This window comes from Lolium rigidum, chromosome 4 (genome assembly GCF_022539505.1).
Source record: "Lolium rigidum isolate FL_2022 chromosome 4, APGP_CSIRO_Lrig_0.1, whole genome shotgun sequence".
NCBI classification, from domain to species: domain Eukaryota; kingdom Viridiplantae; phylum Streptophyta; class Magnoliopsida; order Poales; family Poaceae; genus Lolium; species Lolium rigidum.
The window spans coordinates 148,457,770-148,482,953 of record NC_061511.1 but is presented as its reverse complement, the minus strand read 5'-3'; the positions used below and the strand labels follow the sequence as shown (position 1 = coordinate 148,482,953).

Sequence of the window (25,184 nt, the reverse complement as noted above, 5' to 3'; positions counted from 1 at the left end):
GAGTATATACAATCCTATCAAAGAGTTAGTTGAAGTGCTAGACTGACAAGATGAATTATCCCTGCTTAAGTGAGTACGCTCTCCGATGACCAATAAGGGTGGTCTTCCTCTTTGATACAGACACCATGACATGAAGTGTCTATTAAATCTTATGAATGTTATTTTCGGGATAAATACACTCACGCTGAATTTATGTCTATTTTTTTTTGCAAGCTACTAATCAGAGTTAAAATAAGCATATATGTCTTCAGAACTGCGTTTCTCACAAGAGGTGCATTGGATCCATTTTCATGCTTTCTTTTTCGAAGAAAAACTTGATTATCCTAAGTATCTTTTAGAATTAATAAATAGCCAACATTTTTTTGATTTTTTTTTTGCCTACTGTCTATGTTGAAACTTGAAACCATCTTTGTATGAAATGGAGTACGAAGACAGTCACCCTCCCAGGATGTCCAGTGGCAAAAAGGACAAAAGTCCGGAGAAGGTTCATCCGGTTTTGTTGGGGCCTCTGTTTTCATGAGAACGTGCGGCCAAAACCGGGCTTTTCAAAGGAGCCACGAAACCAGATTTAGGTTGGGAACAATATGCTCAACCACCAAAGGCAAGGACTATGTAAACTAAGCAAACAACTTGCGTGATCTAGAACTAATCTTAGAAAGTCTACAATCTCTACACCATAAAGACGGATGGATCCAGCAAACTCTGTTCGGATGATGTTTGGCTGGACAGGGGATCAGCACGACCAAAGATGCCAGCGGTTGATGCATTGTGGGACCCGAGTATGCAAAGTTTAGTGCTGCCAGAACAATACTCAACTTGTATTTTAGAAGAAAAAAAGAGAAAAACTAAGTATATGCTAAAAGAACAATAATACTAATACTCTATCCTAATGTATCGCGTCATTGGTGGCACGTTGGGCTCGCTATGTCTTCTTTGGCAACTTGAGTGTAAATGCTTGAATCATGCACATGACATCACGGGACCTCTTTTCTTTATCAGCCGGCTGATACGTGGGAGTGTCAGGCAACTTCTCACTTGTTTGATCTGCTCTACGAGAAATCCCAGGTGTCCGATTAATGCAACATTTCTGTATGATATTTTAGGAACGGACCATCCTTTTATAGCAACTAGATGATTTCCCACGCGTTGCGGTGAGATGTTTGGTGGAATTATTTCTAAGTAATGTGTCAACTTTTTTGTGATTTGCATCACTTAGATATATACATGTTGGAGAATTAGGCACAATTTCCATGATTAATTCCAGAATATTAAGCATGACGACAGTAACTACTAACATGTGAAACTCGAACATACTAGATGTAGTGATCAACATGAACAGTAGCATAGCAAACGAGTACAACATCCATCGCTAAACGGATCGAGATATGTCGCACGTACCGATCTGGTGGAGGTGGCGGTGGAGGTGTAGCAGACGATGTCGCAGCAGTAACGTTGTTGATGACAACGTTGTTGACGACAGGGAAGACGGGTCGAAGTAGACGGCGTTGAAGACGACGGTAGGCAGCACCGCTCGACTTGGACGGAAGGCGACCCGTGATGAAGAGCTTGAGCGGTCGCGCAGGGCGCTTCCCAAAAACCTAATTCGCCCTCTCCGTACAGGATCGCAAGGACGAGTGGTTCCGGAGACCTGCTCTCCCGTTCGCCGATGCACGTCGGCGCGCGGGATGGAGTAGACTACGATGGCGGCGCAAGCAGAGAGAGGTGGAAACCCTAACTCGTGTATTGGATGTGTTTCTGCGGTAGCCGGGCAGGAGAATATATAGGCTCGGGAAACCCTAGGCAACGTGGGCCACGCCCACGTCGCACGAACGTTTTGAGTCGGCCGGGAGCGACCCGAACCGACTAACTGCGACGCGTCCGTCTAGGACTCTGTTCGTTTTCCTGAGCTGCAAAAAGTAAGGAAAGTCTCGGCTCGAGGCTCAATCCACTCACCACGAGCGCGGCGCGCGTCGTGTCGTGACGTGTCGAGTCGAGTCGAGACGAGCGAGCGAGGAGGAGGAGGAGCGCGCGTGTAGCACTCCTATTCTCACTCACTTACTAGTGGTGGAACAACCCACCTTATAAGGTGGTCTAACTTCCTCCCAACTTTCCATGTGGGACTAAACTTCCCACCTCTTGCCACTCCCTAGTGAGCTGCCACCAACTTGGGCTCAAACTCACAAGGCTGCCACTATGTGGGCTTTGAGATTTATAGGAAAAACTGAAATCTAATTTGGGCCACTAAAAGTGGGCCAATATTTCAACAATCCCCCACCAGATCTCAAATCCCATTTAGAGATTTACCAATACTCGCTGCTTGTTTATATACCAGTGTTTCAGCGGAGACTGTTAAGTTTTGCGTGAACAGGGTTTCACTCAAAGTCGTGACCAGTACATGGCTGCCAGTAGCCTACCCCGCGGGTGAAGCATATGCGTCATACTTCATGGTCTCTTCATGAGTTTACTAGAGATCACCCAAATCTCATAGATTGCGACGTTTAACAATCGGACTCATATAGGTGTGTTATTTCAAGAATGCTCACGTAGGACATCATCTTTGCTAAAATAGCCAACATAAACACATTAAGGCTTGTTGCCAACCTGCCTTACAGCAAGCGAGAGTTGTGCATCTTCACATAGAGAGGGTTACATAATACTCTCCTCAATTAAACCACTAGTTTGTTCTTCCCAGGTCCTAATTCACGGGATCTCCGATCACAAAGGTTGGGTTACCACTATGGCGTAACATCAACGGGTCTCAAACCCATCTCCCTCGATGCACTTTCTATCACATTACGTGATAGTCCCTTTGTAAAGGGATCTCGCCGAGTTTTTGTCCGTTTGAATATATGTAACAGTTATTACTCCGGAGTTTCGCAATTTCTCGACGGACTTCAAACGTCTCTTGACGTGCCTTGATGACTTCGCGTTGTCCTTAGAATTGTTCACTTTGACAATTACGGTTTGATTGTCACAATTCAAAAGGATTGCCGGAACAGGTTTTTCAACCACGGGCAAGTCCATCAAGAGCTCACGTAACCATTCCGATTCAACGGTGGTTGTGTCTAAAGCGAGTAAGTTCTGCTTCCATAGTTGACCTCGTCAATATGGTTTGCTTACAAGATCTCCATGACAACTGCGCCACCTCCAAAGGTAAATACATACCCACTTGTGGCGTACGGATCAGCTACATCCGAGATCCAATTCGAATCACTATATCCTTCAAGCACAGGCTGGGTGCCCTGAATAGTGAATCCCATAACTCATTGTACCACATAGGTAGCGCATGACCCTATCAAGTGCATGCCAATGATCGGTACTCGGGTTTGACATGAACGTACTCAACTTGCTAACGAGCAAAAGAGATGTCGGGTCTAGTCGCGCTCGCTAAGTACATGAGTGAGCCAACGATCTGAGAATATCTCAATTGATCTATGGCAATCCTCCGGTTCTTGCGTAGTGTCACACTGGGATCATAAGGTGTTGAAGAAGGCTTGCTATCAATATAGCCGAACCGGCTCAAGATCTTCTCAACATAATGGGATTGCGTTAGAGTAATCCCACTCTCGTTCTTAATCAGCTTGATGTTCAGAATCACATCAGCTTCTCCCAGATCTTTCATATCAAAACTCTTTGACAAGAAAGACTTGACCTCGTGTATTACTTCCATGTTTGTACCAAAGATCAGAATATCATCCACATACAAACATAGTATAACACCTTCGCCCCCACCATGGCGATAGTAAACGCACTTGTCGACCTCATTGACAACAAAGCCTACGAAGTTAAAGTTCTGTCAAACTTCTCATGCCATTGCTTAGGTGCTTGTTTTAGGCCATATAAAGATTTCAGCAACTTGCACACCTTTCTTTCTTCACCTTTTACTACAAACCCATCGGGCTGATCCATATAGATTTCCTCTTCCAACTCTCCATTAAGGAAAGCTGTCTTTACGTCCATTTGATGAACGATAAGACCATAGGAGGCAGCCATGGATAGTAGTACTCGAATGGTGGTAAGTCTAGCGACAGGTGAATAGGTGTCGAAGTAATCTTCGCCTTCTCTCCGTGTGTAGCCTTTAGCTACAAGCCGCGCCTTGTACTTCTCAATAGTACCATCAGGTCTTAGCTTCTTCTTGAACACCCATTTGCAGCCCACGGGCTTGCATCCATGGGGTCGTTCGATAGCTCCCAAGTTCCATTAGAAAGAATCGAGTCCATCTCATTATGGACAGCTTCTTTCCAGTCATCTGCATCTGGAGATGCATATGCCTCTGCAATGGACGTGGGAGTATCATCCACAAGGTACACAATGAAATCATCACCAAAGGATTTTTCAATCCTTCGTCTCTTGCTCCGTTTAGGAGCTTCATTGTCATCCTTCTCGGTAACATTCTCATGTGATTGTTCAAAATACTCATTAGATGTACTAGACTCGGGAATTATCTCGAGTAGAAATTCTAGCAATGCTATGCATATCTTTCATAGGAAACATATTCTCAAAAAATGTTGCATCACGAGATTCCATAATAGTATCAACATGCATATCAGGTACCTCGGATTGAACTACTAAAAATCTATATCCTACACTCCGAGGAGCATAACCTAGAAAGATACAATCCACTGTCTTTGGTCCAAGTTTGCGCTTCTTAGTAATTGGAATATTGACTTTCGCCAAACATCCCCATGTGCGCAAATACGAAAGTGATGGTTTTCTCCCAGCCCACTCCTCGTAAGGGGTTTTATCTTTATTCTTGTTAGGAACTCTATTCGAGGACATGACATGAAGTCAATAAAGCCTCCCCCCACCATGCCTTAGATAAACCAGCGGTGGCTAACATGGAATTCACCAAGTCGGTCAGCGTGCGGTTTTTCCTCTCGGCAACCCCGTTTGATTGGGGTGAATAGGGAGGCGTCCTCTCATGAATAATGCCATGTTCCTCACGAAATTCATCAAAGATTTTAGGAAAATATTCACCACCACGATCCGACCTAAGACGCTTGATCTTTCTCTCTAGTTGATTTTCAACTTCGGCCTTATAAATTTTAAAGTAGTCTAACGCTTCATCTTTAGTTCGCAACAAATAAACATAGCAAAATCTAGTCGCATCATCAATCAACGTCATGAAATATCTCTTTCCACCTTTTGTCAACACACCATTCATCTCGCATAGATCAGAATGTATGAGTTCTAGAGGTGCCAAGTTTCTCTCCTCGGCCGCCTTATGGGGCTTCCGAGGTTGCTTTGATTGCACACAACTATGGCACTTAGAACCTCGTGGCAATGGTGAATTTCGGAATTAAACTTAAACTGGATAGCCGAGACATTAAACCAAAATTAATGTGACATAAACGAGAATGCCAAACACTCGGTATCATCACTAACATTGCCACAAATATGGTTCACGAGACTTATTACTGAAATCGAAAAGCGAAAAGCGGAACAAGCCTCCGCACTCATAGCCTTTACCAATAAATTGTCCAAACTTGGAAACAACTACTTTATTCGACTCTAAAACAACCTTAAACCCATCTCTGCATAGGAGGGAGCCGCTAACGAGATTCTTGTTCATGGTAGGGACATGCTGCACGTTCCTCAGCTGCACGATCTTCCCCGAAGTGAACTTCAGATCTACCGTGCCAACACCACGAACAGAAGCATGTGACCCATTCCCCATCAAGACGGAAGAATCCCGGGCGACCTGGTAAGAAGTGAACATGGATATGTCAGCACACACATGAACATTAGCACCCGTATCAATCCACCAACATGGAGATTGAAATACCGAAAGAACGATAAAGAGATTACCGTACCCATCAGCATTGCTAGCGGTCACCGTGTTGACTTGCCTCCCCTTTTTCTTGCGGTCCGCCCTATCCGGACAGGTCCTTAGAAAAGTGGCCAGCCTCTCCACGGGTAAAGCAGCTCGGATCCGCTTTGTTTATCATCTTCTTCTTCTTGAAGGTTGTAGTCTTCATAGGCTTATTGAAGGAGGGCTTGTTATTCCCTTTGTTCTTGCTGTAGGGTTTCTTCGCACCATGTTGGCGCTAGGCTGACCCTCTCCTTTCTCGGTATTATCCTTAGCCCGAGCTTTCTCCTCAACATCAAGAGACGCTATCAGATTTTCAACCGATATCTCCTGTCTCTTGTGTTTGAGAGTTGTGGCAAAGTTCCTCCATGAAGGGGGCAACTTAGCGATGATGCATCCAGCCACAAACTTGTCGGGTAAGGCACACTTAAGGAGTTCAAGCTCTTTCGCAATGCACCGTATCTCATGAGCTTGTTCGACTACGGAACGGTTGTTAACCATCCCGATGTCATGGAAGCTCTCCATGATGTACGGTTCATCGCTCGCATCGGTTGCACCGAACTTAGCATTCGAGTGCATCCCGAGCTCTTTACCATCCGTTAAGTGCATGTACACATCACACGGACGATCGGCAAGAATACTCGGAACGCATCCGACGAAGAGAGTATTGTTTTCCTTGAACTTGTTCGATCTTGGTCAGATATAGTTCCTTCGGGTAAACCATCGGTAACTTCGAACACTTTCGGATGAGTAAGCCAGAGCATGGCCTTATACTGCCACCTCTTAAAGTGCACACCGGTAAACTTATCCGGCCTCAGTGCATCGGAAAAACCAGCCATTGTTAACTCAGGAAATTGCCTACAATTATGTTTTTGGATTGTTGGAGAATTAGGCACAATTTCCATGATTAATTCCAGAATATTAAGCATGACGACAGTAACTACTAACATGTGAAACTCGAACATACTAGATGTAGTGATCAACATGAACAGTAGCATAGCAAACAGTACAACATCCATCGCTAAACGGATCGAGATATGTCGCACGTACCGATCCGGGTGGAGGTGGCGGTGGAGGTGTAGCGGACGATGTCGCAGCGAGTAACGTTGTTGATGACAACGTTGTTGACGACGGGGAAGACGGGTCGAAGTAGACGGCGTTGAAGACGACGGTAGGCAGCACCGCCCGACTTGGACGGAAGGCGACCCGTGATGAAGAGCTTGAGCGGTCGCGCGAGCGCTTCCCAAAACCTAGTTCGCCCTCTCCCGTACGGGATCGCAAGGACGAGTGGTTCCGGAGACCTGCTCTCCCGTTCGCCGATGCACGTCGGCGCGCGGGATGGAGTAGACTACGATGGTGGCGCAAGCGAGAGAGGTGGAAACCCTAACTCGTGTATTGGATGTGTTTCGCGGTAGCCGGGCGAGGAGAATATATAGGCTCGGGAAACCCTAGGCAACGTGGGCCACGCCCACGTCGCACGAAGCGTTTTGAGTCGGCCGGGAGCGACCGAACCGACTAACTGCGACGCGTCCGTCTAGGACTCTGTTCGTTTTCCTGAGCTGCAAAAAGTAAGGAAAGTCTCGGCTCGAGGCTCAATCCACTCACCACGAGCGCGGCGCGCGTCGTGTCGAGACGAGACGAGCGAGCGAGGAGGAGGAGGAGCGCGCGTGTAGCACTCCTATTCTCACTCACTTACTAGTGGTGGAACAACCCACCTTATAAGGTGGTCTAACTTCCTCCCAACTTTCCATGTGGGACTAAACTTCCCACCTCTTGCCACTCCCTAGTGAGCTGCCACCAACTTGGGCTCAAACTCACAAGGCTGCCACCAACTGAAATCTAATTTAGGCCACTAAAAGTGGGCCAATATTTCAACAATACATTGGTGTACCTATAAAAGGCTTATTTTTTAAATGAGAAGGTAGATCAAAGAATGTAATGTAATGATGTCCTCAAGTTACTAGATACATAGACAGCTAATTTTTTTCTTACAAGAAAACGGCTAAATGTTTCTATTATCAATTCTAAATCCATAGGGCTAGGTAGCAAAATGCATCTTTAACACACAAAGAACATGATTAGCAATTCACATAAATTTCCATTAAGAAATTGAACTATAAGTAATATGAAAAGACTAAAATGAATAAATTCGACACAATGGAGATCGGTTACTGCTCAACGTATAGTCCATACATCAATACTATGATATCTTTCTATTCTTAATAGGTGATCCCATTTCTCTTCACATGCAGCCTATCCACATCAGCAACCTGCCACATCAGCAAAAACAATCATCAATTAATGGTCACAGTAATCAACGTGACTAACTGTCGTTTGGTTCATCTTCTCTTCTACATTTTTTCATATGCAGGCTTAAACAACAAACGTACTCCATCTCCTACAGCAGCCCACCCTACAGCCCATGCATGTACCCAACATTACTGATTGACTGCTCTTCTCCTCCGCAGTTTCCTTGCCTTTTCGTCTCCTCCTTTGGAAGAATTCATTTCCTCCGCAGTTACTCGCCTACAAATGCAGTAGAAACTGATAAACTGAACCAGTCGTCTTGGCCTTCAAAAACATCTCGCTCCTATACAATACAAGCCGCTCACCTCCATTCTCATGGTCCTCCATCACAACACGATGTGCCTGTTCACATTAGCATCGTCGCTCCGGCCACAAAGCTGGGCTATCCCTTGCCCTTTTAAGCTTCTCCAGCTTCGTTCGCTATTTTTTTGATTTTGATTTCGTCGGATTCAGATCCCCAACGGAAGGGTCACGGTCGATTGCCAAGCCCTGCATCCTCATGTTGTCAGAATGCTGTTTCTATAGCAGGTAAGTCAGGCTCTAACAACAACTTGGTGCTTCATTCCGGTGCAAGTGCAATCGAATACTACTACTTGACCAATAGTTGTACAACTATCCGGCGAGTTTTTGTGCGTATGATCCACTATTGTAACCCGAATCGGAATTTATTTGCCCTATATGAACATACACACTTTGCTTTGATTCCATATATCTTATAAAAGCAAAGGCATTTGATTAGCTACGTGTGTTAGACAGCCTATAGGGAAATCTTCATGAAGCAAAACCAGTCTCACTAACCTTTCGGTCCACTAATTTTGTCAATTAACAGTAACTATTTCCTTTGTATGTAATCAGGTAATGCACATCAGTTCATTCATGGTGCTCTTGCACCCAGTAGTTTATCACTGTTGCCCTATGACTTATGAGAAGGCTCTTCTTTTTAAATGGAACAATTGAGCAGGAGTGCTGAACCAATGCTCGGTGGCTTTGTGCATCTATATTGTAACCAATATTTCGGTTTTCTTTTTGTTAGCATGGATCCCGCTTGAACGCATGGGGAGTATCCCCAATTTGAGTAGTATTAGTTATGCATACATGAAAACATCTCGATATGATATAACTAAACTTTTGAATGAGCTTTATCTTCTTTTTGAATGTAGTGAGCTTTATCTTCACTTGCAACATCAGATAGGTAATGCTTTTATCATTACTTATTTTCTTCAACTATTGTAAATCATATGCTTTGTATTGTTTTATGCACCTGGGTCTAATTGAACATGGAGGGGTACCGCTAAAGTATCAGTAGTGTAATTCTGATTTATCAAAAAAGTTTGTTTTGCACGGTACATGGAATTGAATTTCACCCCATGTTTAGCCACATGCCGGTGGTTTCTCATTTTCAACTTCCGGGTACTACCTATTTCTCATACAATATCCATTAGATCAGTTTTCAGAACAAACAATCATTATTATCATGGTTTTCCGCTGCAACGCGCGGGGCGTCATCTAGTACAATAAAAAGGGCAGCCCGGTGCATGAAGCTCCCGCTTTGCGCGGGTGCGGTGAGGGGTCGGATTCCTTGCAATTTTTGCAAGAGGCTGTTTCCACGGCTTGAACCATTGACCTTGTGGTCACAAGGCAACAAACGTTTTCTTATACAATCATACAAAGAAATAAATTGAAACCGATCTGGGAGCTAGTCAATGATACGAAGTCAAATTTTGTACGAGAGGAAGTCGAAATACACAAAATAAGTATTAGAAGTGAGTAAAAATGCATAATTATTATATGGATGCAACCTATTCTATTAGCTTTAATAGTTGAAGTTTCTACCTTAAATTAATCATTCGAGGGTTCATAAGGAATTGTTGGCAACAAAACTAGATGCACAATATGAATTAGAGGTTGCATTTGCACACACTGATTGGAATCAAGTCCCTCAAATGCACGGAAACCATGCGAGAATCTAAACACGCCCGGAATGATTGGGATGGGACATGGGTGGTAAATTCACAATCTCATTGAATTCCTACTAAACGCGTGGTCACAATCATATCAGACTGGAGAAACAAAAAATGCTAAGGAGGACAAACTGCTAGTAAACAACTTATACATTGCTAGAATTTATTTATTATTTACACTTACGAAAAACAATACCGATACAATTTATTATTATTAAAACTAAGATATCAAATAGTAACATACTCCTATTCTTTACACTATAGATTATAATATTTATATCAATATACAAAGATAGACAATCGTATTCTCTAGAAATATGTTCCTAGATAACTTTTAGATATTATGACAACACATAAAATAACAAGATTTTTATTTCATTAAAATAAAAATAGCTAAAAAAGGAGCCACGGGGCCTACGTGTAGCCCAAGGTCATCAATTTAACCAATATAATATAAATTGTACACTACAAAAACTATACCATTAGAAAGTACAACAACTAAACTTCCTAATGATATGTATTTTGTAGTATATATCTTATATTACGTTGGCTAAATCACCGACCTAGAAATACCCGTAGGACCTATAAACCGGGACGGAGGTAGTACCATATGTATAGCTAAGATAGACAATCGTATATTCTAGAAATATGTGCCCAGATAACTTCTCGATATGATGGCAACACACAGACTATACTATATTGCGTTACATCATACATAGAAAGATTATAATACATATAACGTGTCACAAAATAATCTATAAAGAAAATACTCTTGTGTGTCTTATTTTACTTAGATCTATGGGAGTTCGACTGAATGGTTTTTCTTAAATGTCCTAAAATAAATTTGAATAAACTTCTACTATAACTTGTTTTAAAAAATACTTCCAGTGTAGTGCAAATGCATATGAAAAGTTGGAAATGTGTAAGAAATGATATTGTGAATATATAGTTGTACACTTGTACTATCAAGGGGACATTACGGCTAAGGCGGTAACTCAGTTGAACGAACTAAAGAAATAGGTTAAAAAGTTTCATATAAATAAGAAACACCTTTTAATTTTAGTACATCCTGGAGACACATCTCGATTAGATTGTCGTAAGAAACAAAGCTAAAAATTCACTTACTTATGCACGAAGAGAGCATGTGAGAAACTGGAGTCAAACACTTTCATTTTATATGTGGTTGCATCTATGCGGGATTGTTATAATAGATTTTTTTGTGCACTTGTACTATAGTTGTACTTTTGTGTGCAATTGTGTTATAACTGTGAGCGCATATTGAAAATTTGAGGAACTGTAATCACACCATGATGTGGAGCCACATTAGTATAGTCGTAGACCGTTCTAATTAGGCATGGTCATGTGTAGAAAGTTATTGCGAATGTCTAATTAGTGAGACGTAAGTACATACAAATTCTATATTATCTCCTGCAAAATCTTTGGCTACAAGGTATTATGGATGTTAAGGAGTGAAACTCTCGTACGCAACAGACTTCTAAACACCTTCTCGCTCCAGCTCTCGAGCTCACCAATGTGTCTCTCCAGCCCTTCCAACGCCGCGGCCACCGTCGCCGTCTCTGGCAGTGGCAGTGGCACTGCCTTCTTGGCCGCCGGCACCACTCGCAGTCTCGTCAGCCACGCGTTCGATGACACCGTGTGGGCTACTGCCGATACGTCCGGGGACATCGCCGCGCACCTCAAGAAGATGGCCTCCGACGCTGACGCTGTGGCCGCCGCCACCTCCGCCACCACGCCGATCACCTCACCGTCAGCCGGCGACGGAAAGGCGTGCCTCGAGGTGTGCCCTATCTCGGCGGCGAGGTGGCACAGCTCCTTCTCCGCGCGCTTGTGTGCCCGTAGCGACGCGGCGACCATCTCGCCGTCCCCGCGCCGGACGCCCGCACGGAGCTCCGCGGCGCTCTGCTTGAGCGCGAGCAGCGCCGGCTCGAACGAGCCGTACGCGTCGGCCAGCGCGAGGGACCCGTCGAGGATCCGGTCGTAGGCAGCCGCGTCTTCGCGGAGGGCCGCCGCGGCCTGCGGCAGCGCGAGGAACTCGCCGAGCACGGCCAGCACGGCGTCGACGCGCGCGAGCCCCGAAGGCCCGTCATTGACACCGGAGCACGTGGCGGAAGCCAACCATGCCCCTAGCGAGCGGATGCCGGCGTCGAGGCGACTGTGCACGTGGTGGCACTGGCAGGGGCACGGCTCGCTCGCCGACCGGGCGTGCGCGGCCTTGCTCTTCCCCGTGGCGCCGCCTCCGAGTGTGAAGTGCATCATGTGACAGCGTGCCGAGTATCAGTAGGCAGTAGCGTTTGCGACGTTGGAATCTTGGTGCGTCGGTGGGTGGCATTGAGACGACAAGGACGCGAGCTTATATGGTGCTGGGCTGGCGCCATGGCTGCAACTTGCATCAAAGAAAAGGGTCGCGTGGGTGGAGCTGGCGCTGGCCGTAGCTTGGGCTGCTGTTTTGTGTACCGCGGCGCCGGGGCAAAACTACTTCCTCGGCTTGACTTAATTATATATAGATGAACTCGGTTGGGAACAGCTTTGCCTGCGAACGTGGTGCTAGGATCATATTCTTGTGAATTAGGTGTGCGTTGACAAGATTCGTACGATGATAAGGCGGGAGTGAACTGTCAACCTCCCTCTAGTCATCGGATAGGATGGAGTGGAGAATTCCGGGTCGTCAGCGCCATTTTGGTTCGGGGCCTCTGGTTTGAAGGATCGTGCGGGCAAATCAGAATCATGGGGCTGGCTCAATTCTACATGATGAACTATCAGTCTACATTCTCTCTCAGAAAAAACTATCAATCTATACCTCTCTAAAATAACATTAGGGGCGGTAGCCCTCATCAGCCTACACACAAAGGGTCCTTGACTCCTTGGGATGGCTGGATCACCTCTGCGTTGTGGCCAGCAGGTTCATTAAAACATCTCTCGTTTAGACTCGATCGAAGCGCTCGATTCGGTCGTTTTCATGAAGACATTATTGTTGCATGCTTCAGGAATGCAACTTGGTAGGCGATGATGTAACGTACTTGTGATTGAGAGGCGGCAAGTTTCTTACGCATTCTTTTCCTTCCAGGGTACCTAAGGGGGCTGGAAGGTTTTTAATGAGGCGGCTTGCTGACCGAATATACTGCTGTTATTTCAAAAAAAAGGAATGCAACTTGGTAGGCCCATTCTCTCTGCTTTGCTTTCTAGATAGACGTCTTGGCCGACGGCTTGGCCGTCGGCCCACATAGCCGTCGGCATAGATAGACGTCGTTTGCCACCCGCTGACGCCGTTGTCGGTGGCTGTCGGTGGCCCTACCACCTGCTTATGTGCCGACGGCTAGGAGACGTACCGTCGGCACAGACGAGACGTGTGCCGACGGATTCTGTGGTGCTTTTGGATGAGAGAGTTGATGAGGAGATAAATGTTGCTGGTGATATTCGTGGAGAAGACATGGCTATATATAGGCCGACGAGGGCTGAAACGGCGGGAATACTTGGCGGGAGAGAATGGCGCGAGAAGAATGGCAGGAAAAAAGGGCGGGAGGGAAGGAGCGGGAAAAAATGGCGGGATTGGTCGGAGGGAAAAAATTGCAGGGAAGTTGTGCCGACGGCTTGGCAATCGGCCCACATAGTGGGAAGCTGTGCGGACTGCCTGGCCGTTGGCACAGATAGACGTCGTTTGCCACCCACTGACGCCGTTGTCGGTGGCTGTCGGTGGCCCTACCACCTGCTTATGTGCCGACGGCTAGGAGACGTACCGTCGGCACAGACGAGGCGTGTGCCGACGGCTAGACTGTGCCGACGGCGGCCTTCAGCCCTGATGGTGCTGTGCCGCCGGCCACTTTCCTGGCCTGACGGCGTGGGGTTCTGTGCCGACGGCGGCCCTCGTCACAGATTCTGGCCGTCGGCCCCTTGGCGGGTTCCGTAGTGATCAATCTCATTACAATCCATAATACTGCAGACGAGTCAGATGATTTTGCATATAGTACTTCAGAGTCAGGTTGTTTCGTGTGTGATACCTAGGGGGGTGAAACCTCCACGTGAAGCCGACAGCACCAATTAGACTGCTCATAGTGAGAGTAACATAGCTAGTAACATCACACATCTCAAGACATTTTAGTGACATGGCATGCTAATAAATGAAGAAAGAAAGTGAGGTGGTAACTAGCTATGTTACCATAACATCACACATCTCAAGGCAAGATGAGTCTACAACATAATAAATGATACAATACATGACACCACATATAAGTTACTACCCACTATGAAGGTAGTACCTAGATTAATAACATGGTACATGTTACTAGTCTAAGTATATGACCACGCTATTTTGAGACTGAATCTTTAAGTGTTGAATGAGAACCCACATAACCGTAATGAATTCGCCGCCCCTGTTGAGCTGACTAGCATGGGATTCCGGGCCGCAGCGTTGGGCAGCATAGCACAACATTTCCAACCACACCCCAAAAACTACTTCCAACAAGTCGGGCCTCCTCGACTCCAAATGGAGAAGTTCTGCAGCATGTTCTTCTGCGTGCACATGAGCGCCCCAGTAAGGAGTAGTTGTGCGTGTTTCATTGCCTTCAGGCGGCGCGTACTCCCACTGAAACAACCAAACAAACAATGGCCAAATAAACAGATAGATGTAAGCAGTAGAAATATCTGAATACACGAAGTCGATAAAACTTAATTTTTTTCACCAAAGTATATGAATTTGACTATATATACCTGTCCCTCGGAATAGCTGAGGAACTTGCTCTTATAAGTCGAAGCAAGATGCTCTATCTGTGGGATCCTGGAACCATTAGGGCCATCGTTGTGGAATAGATTCTTCAACATGTCCCACCATTTTTTCGGTGATTCTTCATTTCCTTGATGCCTATAGGTATTGGACCACCTTACGTCCAAGTTATGGCGGACATAAACATGCAGTTTTTCATCAATATAGCCCGGTAGCATGTTGGGCTTGGCCACTAGTAGGAACATCATGTAATTGGACAACATCTTGACCGATTCAGCTAGATCTCCTTGACGTCCAGCCTCCTTGGATCGAATAAGGTAGATATCAGTTGCCAGGTGCCACATGAGGATGCTCTCTACAAAGTCTAGGTTCAAACTCCAGTGACTCCATCCAGCTTGTTCCTTGCCTAACCCACTCTTCGCCAGCATTTGGATGCCTCTCGAGTACTGATGGTCTAGTTTGGGCATGGTTTTCAGCAGCAGCGCCGGTAGATTTGTTTTTGAGATGTCAGTGGTGCACACGGAATGCACTCTTTGCCACCATATGTGGAGCCCCATCCTCTCTACTCTGCTTTCTAGATAAGTCCTGTCGCGGGTGCAAAAGTGAAACATATTGTACTGCCCAATGGAGCCCGACCACCTTCTCTTGCTTGTTGCATGGACATGACGGCGGAGGAATTTGAGCCCATTTACAAGCATATATGTCCTTTCGAGGCTGCACAGCCAGGCACACATCCATGTCGACCCTATGGTTGAAAGCACTGACATGATCTCCAAGACCACAGCCCCAGCTAACAAAAAATAGGTAATGTCAACATCAACTCTACTGTAACCTTTTGTGTTGCTGAACGAGAACAAGAGCATGGCGGTGATTGTTGCGACAAGAGAAACAATATGAATGCAGTAGCCGTACCAGGTGTGGATCACCCAAGCCTTTGTGTACATGATGTCATACATCAGGGATAACTGCATCTGAATCAACTTGTAAATGTTGTCCCCCTGGAGACAAAATTCATCGAAGGTTTTTGTCAAAAACCATCTATAGACACCGGCAAAGGGTAACATGCATTTTTCAAATAGCAAATGAGCTAAAATTAGAAGTTCCTCCATAATTTTCATGTCATATGAATCTGGACGAATAATGTTGAATTTGTTTGTGATGACGTCCATGCTGCCACATCTCAGCGCCCATGTCCTCTCCCCATACTTAAGGACACCCACAGTGAACATCAAGACGGAGGGTGCGAGAAGCAAGCTCCCACTACTGGCAGTGGCAACATACTTGTAGAGGACATAGCTAGCTCCCAGGGTTTGCAGGACAAGCGTGAGCAGATGCCGAAGCCAGAGCCGGTTGTCCTCAATGGCGTAGGCAGTGATGCTGTCGGGACCACCCAAATGCACCAGAAGGAGTGGTGCCCAGAACGCAACGAGCTGGTGCTCCCCTGACGGACTGGTGTACGACATGTGGCCAAGGGCGTAGATCGCCGTGATGTCAGCAAGAAGGTACACCAACCACAGTAGGATAGTCAGCACAGGGGAGGATTTACGCCGACGGATCCCAGCAAAGAAGACGAGGAAAATTTGAAATGTGAAGCTGAGGAGGACCACGATCTGGATCCCTGAATCGGTCCACAACTGCACAATCCCACCTGCAGCCATCTATTTGCTTCCTTGCGACCCTCTATTTATCTGCTTGCGGTTCCTCGAGCACAAAAAAGAGTTTTCGACAGTCAAAAACACAAACATAGCAGCCGCTGCCTCGCGGGGGAGAGAGAGAGAGAGCGCACCTAAACAGCGCCGGGAGATGAGGAGGAGAACGGCGCGTGGTGTCGAAGGGCTCCGGCGCAGGAGTGCCTCCGCGACTAGCTCAAGCGGAGCTGAGAACGAAGGTTCAAACGCTCTTCGGGCTCAGCTTAACCAAGCACTTAGGCCATATACGCACTAGTATGTCACAGTTTATTTTTTGAGGCTCTTTCTTCGACGTTTCTACACAGTATCCTAGCACTGGTTAGTCTTAGGGAGTGCCCCACCCAAATATAGAAAGAAAATAATCCGACATCTTGCATATTCCAAAAATAGAAAAGTCAACGTTCTCTTTCTCATCCCGCGCCTCGCCTTCTCTTTAGCGTGTTTCATTGCGAGTACGAATTAGGAAAAAATACATGCGCATTCCGTGGACCACAAATCCAAGCAAAAAAACTCAAAAGTAACATACGTATGTCACCACCTTTTTCTGTAAAAATAACAGCGGTATGTAAAAAATAGAAATAATTACATTTAGAGTTTGGGAGAATCTACTATTATTACAGCCAGATCTAGAGAAACGTACTATTTTCAAGATGTTAGATGTAGAAAAAGGGGAGAAAAATAGATCTTAGATGTAAAAAAGGGGAAACATACATCCACGACCACTGCTGCCATTATTCTAGATGTAGAAAAAGCAATAAAAAGAGATTCTAGATGTACAAAAGGAAAAAAAATGTACATCCCAACTCCAAAATTTACTAGCAGAAATCCATCCTTCCGTACTAGGTGTAGAACTGAGGAAAAAAGTACATCTGAACTCCAAAAATTACCAGCAGAAATCCACACAACAATGATGATCACACCGGCAGATGGGGTCGCCAGAGCTCAGGCCGGAGATGGCGAACGGAGGCAGAGCTGTACCGCGGCCGGGTTTCTGGGGCTGGGGGAGGCTCGAGGCTCCGCGCGTGGCTCGAGCCCGTGCTCGGCTACACGGCCATGGCGGAGCTCAGGCGGACGTTGCCGGCACCGTCCACGACGCCACCGATATCAGCGAAGAGCGGGGCCATACCTGGCCGCTCATCCGTCCGTCACGGTCTATATTCGCCGGCGGAAGGAGGCGTCGAACGCCGCCTCCATCGCGCGCGCCCGGAGGAGGTCGTGCTGATCGGTGATGGTTGAGTTGTCCATGGAGGTCCGGTGCGGCGAGGCCGGTTGGGCGTCGTAGGATGCGCACCACCACCGCCTCCGATTCCTCCTATGCCGGTCTCAGATTTCACGATGGTGGTGCTCGTGCTCGGATTTCATGGGATTGGATATGGGGAGATGGGGATGAGGTAGATGCTGTGAGAGGAATAGAGGATAACGATGGAGCCCTGGACCACTTGAACCACTCGTTTGACCCGAAGCGATGGTATCTCGCATGTGCGCGTGGTCCCTGCTTTGTCCCACGTGCATACGCTCTGCTATTCTGAGCCGTTTGATCGGGATCCAACGTTTGCTAGATGTGAGCACTCCCTAAGACAAGAGAGAGCCCTGGCAGGAAATAGAAATCGGGCTCTTTCTTTACGAATTTCCTCCCTGGCGATCGACCGCGCAGGTGATTTGTTTTTACGCGCAAAGCGCACGGCATTTATTGCGTTAACCCTGCTCTCCTCGGTCCCCACTCCAGCGCACCACTCCCGGCTGGCTCGGTCTTGGATTCCACGCCAGCTAGCCGCACGCATGTGAGCTTGCGTCTTGCATGCTGTCGGCAGTGGCCGAGCATCATGCACAGCATTAAATATTAGGCTTTTTTAGTACTTCCTCCCGTACGGATTAACCGGCGCGTCTGGCAAAATACAGTACGTGGTTTCTAAACTCACGCTTCCGTAGGCGCGTTTGCATTAACAACACTCGCTATTACTACCTCCGATTCAAGGAATAAGGGCCCCTCATTTTACGTGTTTTTCGAATCCAACAATACTAATTACGTACTACCTCCGTTTCAAGGAATAAGACGCACGCGCATTCCAAGACGAACTTTGACCATAAAAATTGAGCAACAAAATCTTGATTATATTATATGTAATTAGTATCGTTGGATTCGTATTGAAAAGCACTTTTTAATGATACTAATTTCATATAAACAATCCTTATCTATTTGAAGTAATTTTTTGTCAAACAAAAAGCTCGTAAAACGAGGACGCCTTATTCCTTGAAACGGAGGTAGTAATTTTTATTGCTTAATTTTTATGGTCAAAGTTCGCCTTGGAATATGCGTGCGCCTTATTCCTTGGGACGGAGGTAGTAATTTGGAACTAAGGCTGGCCATAGTGCTAGTATCATAGCTAGTATCATAGCTAGTATCATGCATACTAGGCCCACAAAAATAATGATGTGGCATCTAATTAAAGAGGAGAGATAGGATTAGAGTAACATAGGTGGATACTGTATCATAGCGCACGTTACGAGAAAAGTAAATGCCAAATTGATCTTGTACATAGATTTACATTGAGATTCTACAAAACAATAAATTTAGAACTTTATGATACTACTCTATAATACCACCCACTATAGAGATAGTATCATAGACAAATATCATATGCATGATACTAGTATATGATACTATGCACTATGACCAGCCCCCTCCTCCGACGATTCTCTCGGTTTGCATGTGGTGTGATTGAGAATTAATGGTAGGCCGGCCAATGCATGCATATTAAGCGCGCGGTTATTGGGCACTCCTTTTGATGTGTTTGCATGCAAAATTTCTACCGCTGAGAAAAGGTGGGGCCTACCACAACAGCTGGACTCTCCTAATTAAACGCCACACTAAACAAGACATATTCAGCTTGGGCGTCAGTTTTTCTCTTCCAATCAACAATCACCTTGGTCCTAGCGATATTTCATGCGCGCCAGTTAATTTGTACCGGAGGGAGTATGTAAGGTTGCTTTCACTTACGCCCCTTAATTAATCTACTTCATCTCATCTCTTCTAATCAATGCAACAATGTTTCAATTTAAAATAAGCTCTACAGAACAGAAAAAAAATGCACATTCGCGATGTGATTCCAGTCTGGTGATTGGTTCCAACTTTTGTTAACTGTTCATTTTTAATTCCATGTTCGTATTTGGAGTTTTTTAGACAAATTTTATCAAATTAATCGCACAAGGTTGACTGTTTGAATTTTTTTAGTAGTAGCGCTTCAACTCGCCATTTCACACAACTCATGTTTTAAGTTTTTCATCTTGGTGTTTATGTGTGCCTCTTCACGTGGTGTGGTTTATGGTTTTAATTTAAAGTGTCCATGTTTGTAGCACAATTTCTTAATTGCCTCTTGATTATATAGTTTATCTGTCCACCGTTTCATCACGAGGTCTACGAGAAAAGGATAAGGACTGACAATGTGATTCCATTTCGGCAATCAATTCCAAGTTTCATTAACTCATCGACAAAAAAAAAGTTTTTTTAACTGCAACTTCTGAATTTGTGTTCAAGTTTGGACTTGTTTTAAATGAATTTCATCAAATTGATTGCACGTGATCGACGGTTTGAAAAAATATGAAGTAGTAACTTCAACTTGCCATTTTGCACAACTCTTGGGTAAAGTTTTTCATTTTGGTGGCCATGGATGAATAGATGTGTATCTACCTATGGCACCGTAAGATGTTCACGTATGAGATAAGTTCACTAGCTATATGGATAAGAGATGGGAGTGATGTAACCAAACAACCAACGCTTGCATTTCTGCTGGGCCTACCTACACTCCATGAGGAAGCCCTATAATTTTCTCAGGCAATAAATCACGCTCTAGCCCACCGATACAAGCCAGGTCACGGTTGTTGTAGACGTTGTCCTGGGAAACAATGTGTGCCTCGTCATTTTGGTTACCTTCTTTTTCTTCACTGTTTCTATCTTTAAGGGGATGCTCATCCGGCAGGAATTGAACCTACTTTTTGACCCATTTTGTTTTTCTAGGTTGATGGGCGCTTTTATCATTCAGTTATGGATGCTTTAATGAGTGTACTAGGTTTTTATTTGAGAGTGAACTAGGTTGTTAGTGGCATTCCTTCTTGAGATTTTATTTCTTCCTTTAGGGGAGATTTGGAAAAAATATTGAATAGAAAGACGTTTTCAAGAACGAACAAGATACAAGTAGAGAAGGAGAAGTAGTTAGACAAGATTGGAATCATGAAATGGCCATAGGAACATATATTAATGTACCATATAGGCTGATCGTAGGGATGTAAGTGTGATCCCATCGGTATCCCACTTATAGTTCATTTGAAAAACTATTATCTAAATTTTGAGCTCGAAATTTCCAAGACTATAAATGGACAGTGGGATTCGAGCCACCTTAGGCCTTGCTCGTTTCGTCCCAACCCGGCCGGGATTGGGTCGAAATCCGCGTGGATTGGCAGGGAGCTGACTCACCGGGGTTTAATCCCCGCACTCTTGTATGACGTGTTCGGTTAAACCCTTTCGGTATTCCACCCCACCTTATTTCCGTCCAATCCCCTCCATTTCGCCGGGAAATAAACACACGACCCTCAGCTCGTGGAACACATCCCCGAATCGGTACGACTTTATCGTCTCTCTCGCCCTGATCTATCTCTCTCCGGCGATCTGCAAGGGCCGGCGGTCCGGCGGCGCGGGCTGACGGACGGCAGCGCGTATCCAGTTGAGCAGATCAGGGCGTGCTTCTCCCTCCCTCTCCCCTCTCCAACCGGCGGCAAAGCGACCAACCGAGCAGCGCAAGGTAAACCCGGAGATCCCAATTCCGTCCGTGCCCAGCGATGCCCTGAGACGTCATCTCCGGCACCCTCTCCATCTCCGGCTGCTTCGCACTGGTACGCATATACTCTTCCTCCTCCGCCGCCGCCCACAATTCCTAGGGCTTGGCATGTTTGGTAACAATTTCTAGGGTTCTTAGCATGCTCGGTAGTGCCAGATCTTTGTTCCATGGAGTGCTTGTTTCCATGGCCTTGGCTGCATCCATCGATTGGTACTATGTAGCTGTTTGTTTCCTCTCCGTGGAGTGTTTCTTTCCATGGGCTTGGCTGTATCCATCGATTGGAAAGGGAGGAAAACTACATGGATATTAGGAATTATAATAGTCCGTTCTAGCTGATTTTCTGGGACAGGCCATCAGTCTCATGCATGTGGTTGACCAAGTTTCTTGTGCTTTTGGCTAGCTCCAAGTCTGATGCGTAGCTGCTTTGTGAGGTTTTGCATATAAAGGTTGCTACACCTAGTAAGTTGTGGCTAACTAAATCCTCGAGCTTTACAAATAAGTTAACTGCAAATTTATTTCTGTTCAACAAACTAGTTGAAGACACATACAATTGCTCTTTTCTAGAAAATAAAAAGAAAAATGTTTTAGTTCTGGTTGTAGTGTAATCGAGCTGCTAGTTGATTGTATCTCAGTTTTACCATTTGTAGAAGAGGGCATGCTGGTGTTTGTTTCTGATTTGGAAACTGAACGTAATGCACATTTATTTTGTTGGGAATATTCAGTTTCATCAGATAAACCTGTTGTACTGTCTAGTGCTAGTTTAGGGTGTTGTTTTATTTTTGCAAATAAGTGAACTTGCTGTGAGCTTGTTCACGCCTTGGATTCAGTTTAGTTGTAGAAGACTAGGTCAGGTCAATCCTTTGACCACGTCGTAGGATGGCACGAGAGAACAGATCAAGGTGTCAGAATAGGAGCGACAGGGGACTTTGGGATGGCACTGTCCACTACCATTTTGTGTCCTAGTTTCTAGGATCTCGTCTTTTGTCGTTCTGTAACAGGAGTATAAATAACAGGGAAAGAGAAAAACGGGGATGTTAAACACCTCACCAAAATACTCTTGTGTCATTGTGTCTTTGTGATGTGATGGTTTTAGCGAGGTTTGCAACTACATATTTGGTTCACTTCTTCATCAGCGAGAGGTCATGTACACAACTCGATTATTTGTTTTCATATTCTTGGTTTTTCATTGATCTCTGTGTTGGGTTGTGAGCTTTGTTCTGTTCTATATTTCACCAAGTCGACTTGTAGTTAGCCCTCCGGCGTTGTAGACTTGTAGTTTATGTCTATGTTAACGGAAACAAATGCAATCCTGTAACTTGAAAACGACTTGCTTGTGGAGTAGAAGGCCGCTATAGCCAGTGCTCTCCTCCTCTTCGATTGTAGTGATTGTTTTGTACAAGTATGAGTGGGTGACCTTGTTTGCCTCTAACCTTATTTTACGTAGCATTTTTTCAAGAACGTGTAGGATCAGTATCTGCCACGTTACATACAGGCCTATTGCTGATATTATAACTATCTTGTTAGCAAGCTAGGGACTTTTTCCGTTTGTATGTCACTGTTTGTGTATAATGGCTAGCATTTCTATTACACAGTATACTTACTACTTACTACTGTTGTTTACCAATAGCAGATGAAATTTCCATGTAGAAACTGATCAAACAATTTTTTCTGTCAATGGCAGCTGAAGATAATGTCATGTTCACTTCAAATGATGAAGCACATTTTTCTTTCAATGACACAAGATTCAGTTCAAAGTTTCATTCACTATTGACTGCGCAAGAGGATCTCAATCACGAGACGATGAAGATCCCGGTCAGCAAGATCACATTCAGGAGGCGATGATGATCATGCTCAGGAGGCGATGAGGAAGATCGCCTGAGTTGCGAGCAGCAGGTTGGAGGCGATGAGGATCTTGACCTCCTGCTCTCGACGGCGGGGCGGGACGGGACGGGCGAGCGGCGGTGAGGTGGGGCCAGCGAGTAGTACCATGTTCCGTGTTTGCCCGTCGCCAGCTATGAGAAATTGAACAGAACATGCAATTGTATAGTACACGTGCGGGTGTGTGTGTGATGATGACGTGTTCGAATTTACAGTATTTTAAGAAAAATAGAAGTGTAATTTTGTACGCCGATGAATTTATCTAAAAGCAGAACATTAATTCATGCCTAGTGTGCAGTGTCTACTTTTTCCTGTGAAACCAACCGTACAAGCGGAGCTTCAGCAGGGATTAACCGAATGGCAGAAAAGTAGGAGGATTTTGTGGAAGGGGTCAGTGGGGGTATGGGTGGCTAGTGCGGGTTCACCCAATTCCTCGAGCGACTCAATCCACCGGGGAATTCACCCCCATGTAACCGAACGAGGCCTTAGCGGATCGGCATCCCTACGCGACTATAGCTAGGGTTGCAAGCAGCGCTAGCTTCCGTCCCGCAAAAGAAATTAGTGCAAAATCAGTTACAGACCATAACAGAATTTGAGCTGGCTTTGTGAAAATATTTTACCACAACCCACCCCGCTTGCCACCCTAGCGGAAGAGAAAGAGAAAGTATGCCTTCAGCCGGTAGCCAGCTGGCCTTCTCTTGTCTGTGCTGTGGGAGTGGAAATCACCAGCTGGCCTAGACAAAGTACGCCTTCAGGCCGTACCCAGGTCGAGTTCTCTTTGTCTGTGGGAGTGGAGTGGAAATCAGCAGCCGGCCTGCTATTTCCACCGCTGCATGGAGCCTTTTCTCAGACACTAGGTTTTGTTCGGTTAATTCAGATTACAAGTGGATTGAAGGGAATTGAGAAGTATTAAGGCATGTTTGGTTTTTAGTCATAATTTGCCAAGCTAAAGTATAGTTAGCCATAAAAGTGTGCCTAACCATAAAAGTGTGGCTTAAAATATTGTAGCCAAACTTTAGCAAAAGCTGACAAAAAAATCAGACTATGATAAGGGCATGAGCAATGGTGGCATACACAACTAGCTGCTTCATGTAAAAAATTGTAAGAAGCAACATGGTGAATTTTATCTCTCCAATGGAAGCTACAACTTTAGTCAGAAAAAAGAGAGAAAGGACCCCACAAATATGACACTATGTATCTCTTTCTCTCTCTAAAAAGTATGCTTTTAGGACTAAAGATCCCACTTCTTGAAGAGGAGGCTGCCTCCTCATCCGAACCTACTTTGGACCACCCGAACCTAACTAAAGGTGTGAAGCAGCACCTCTAGGGCAGTGCATTGGGCATGCCCTAAATGAGCATGCAATAAAGTGTGGCAACCTAAAGTGTGGCAAAAATAAACACATGCCAACAAAACTATACTCTCTCCATCCTCATTCTGATTTAGTCGATATTCTAGAAAATAGTATAAGACAAACTAGTATTGCATTTATTAGTACTACTTAGATACATGAACAACTAGTCCAAACTACATTAAAAATAACAATAACCAATAAAAAAAAAAAGCAAAGCCACTTCGTTTTCAGTGTTGTTGTTGACTAAAAACTAGAACGTAGAGTATTTCAAAATAAATTTTGGGCTAGAATGTAGACTATTTCAAAACAGAGGGAGTAGCTTCTAAATTTTGGCTTAGCAAATTGTGGACGGAAACCAAACAGTCCCTAAATCTCCTACAAGTTAAAATTCCCCCAAATACACTCAAATACTCTTCAATTTACGTGGTGTGAGGATTAACCGAACACGAGCTAAAGCGAAAAGAAAACCACACAATACACACCGACCCGCAAGAAGCTTAAACCTAGAAAAACACGCACAATAAGTGGAAAGAACCCGAAGCTGGCCATTGCCAAGCAAGACAAGACAGATAGCTTACACAGCACAGTTGCTCAGGGAGAAGCAGAGCACGCTGCGGTA

General features: G+C 45.2%; 1 protein-coding gene across 1 annotated transcript; it reads right to left on the bottom strand.

Moving 5' to 3' along the window:
* Positions 1 to 11,520: 11,520 nt before the first annotated feature.
* LOC124647609 lies at positions 11,521 to 12,354 on the bottom strand. Its single transcript, XM_047187522.1, has one exon. The coding sequence runs from the start codon at positions 12,352 to 12,354 to the stop codon at positions 11,521 to 11,523; it is 834 nt and encodes a 277-aa protein (XP_047043478.1).
* Positions 12,355 to 25,184: the final 12,830 nt, after the last annotated feature.

Bases quoted from the DNA above. Each gene is read 5' to 3' on its own strand.
- LOC124647609 (XM_047187522.1), bottom strand. From the start codon at position 12,354: ATGATGCACTTCACACTCGGAGGCGGCGCCACGGGGAAGAGCAAGGCC.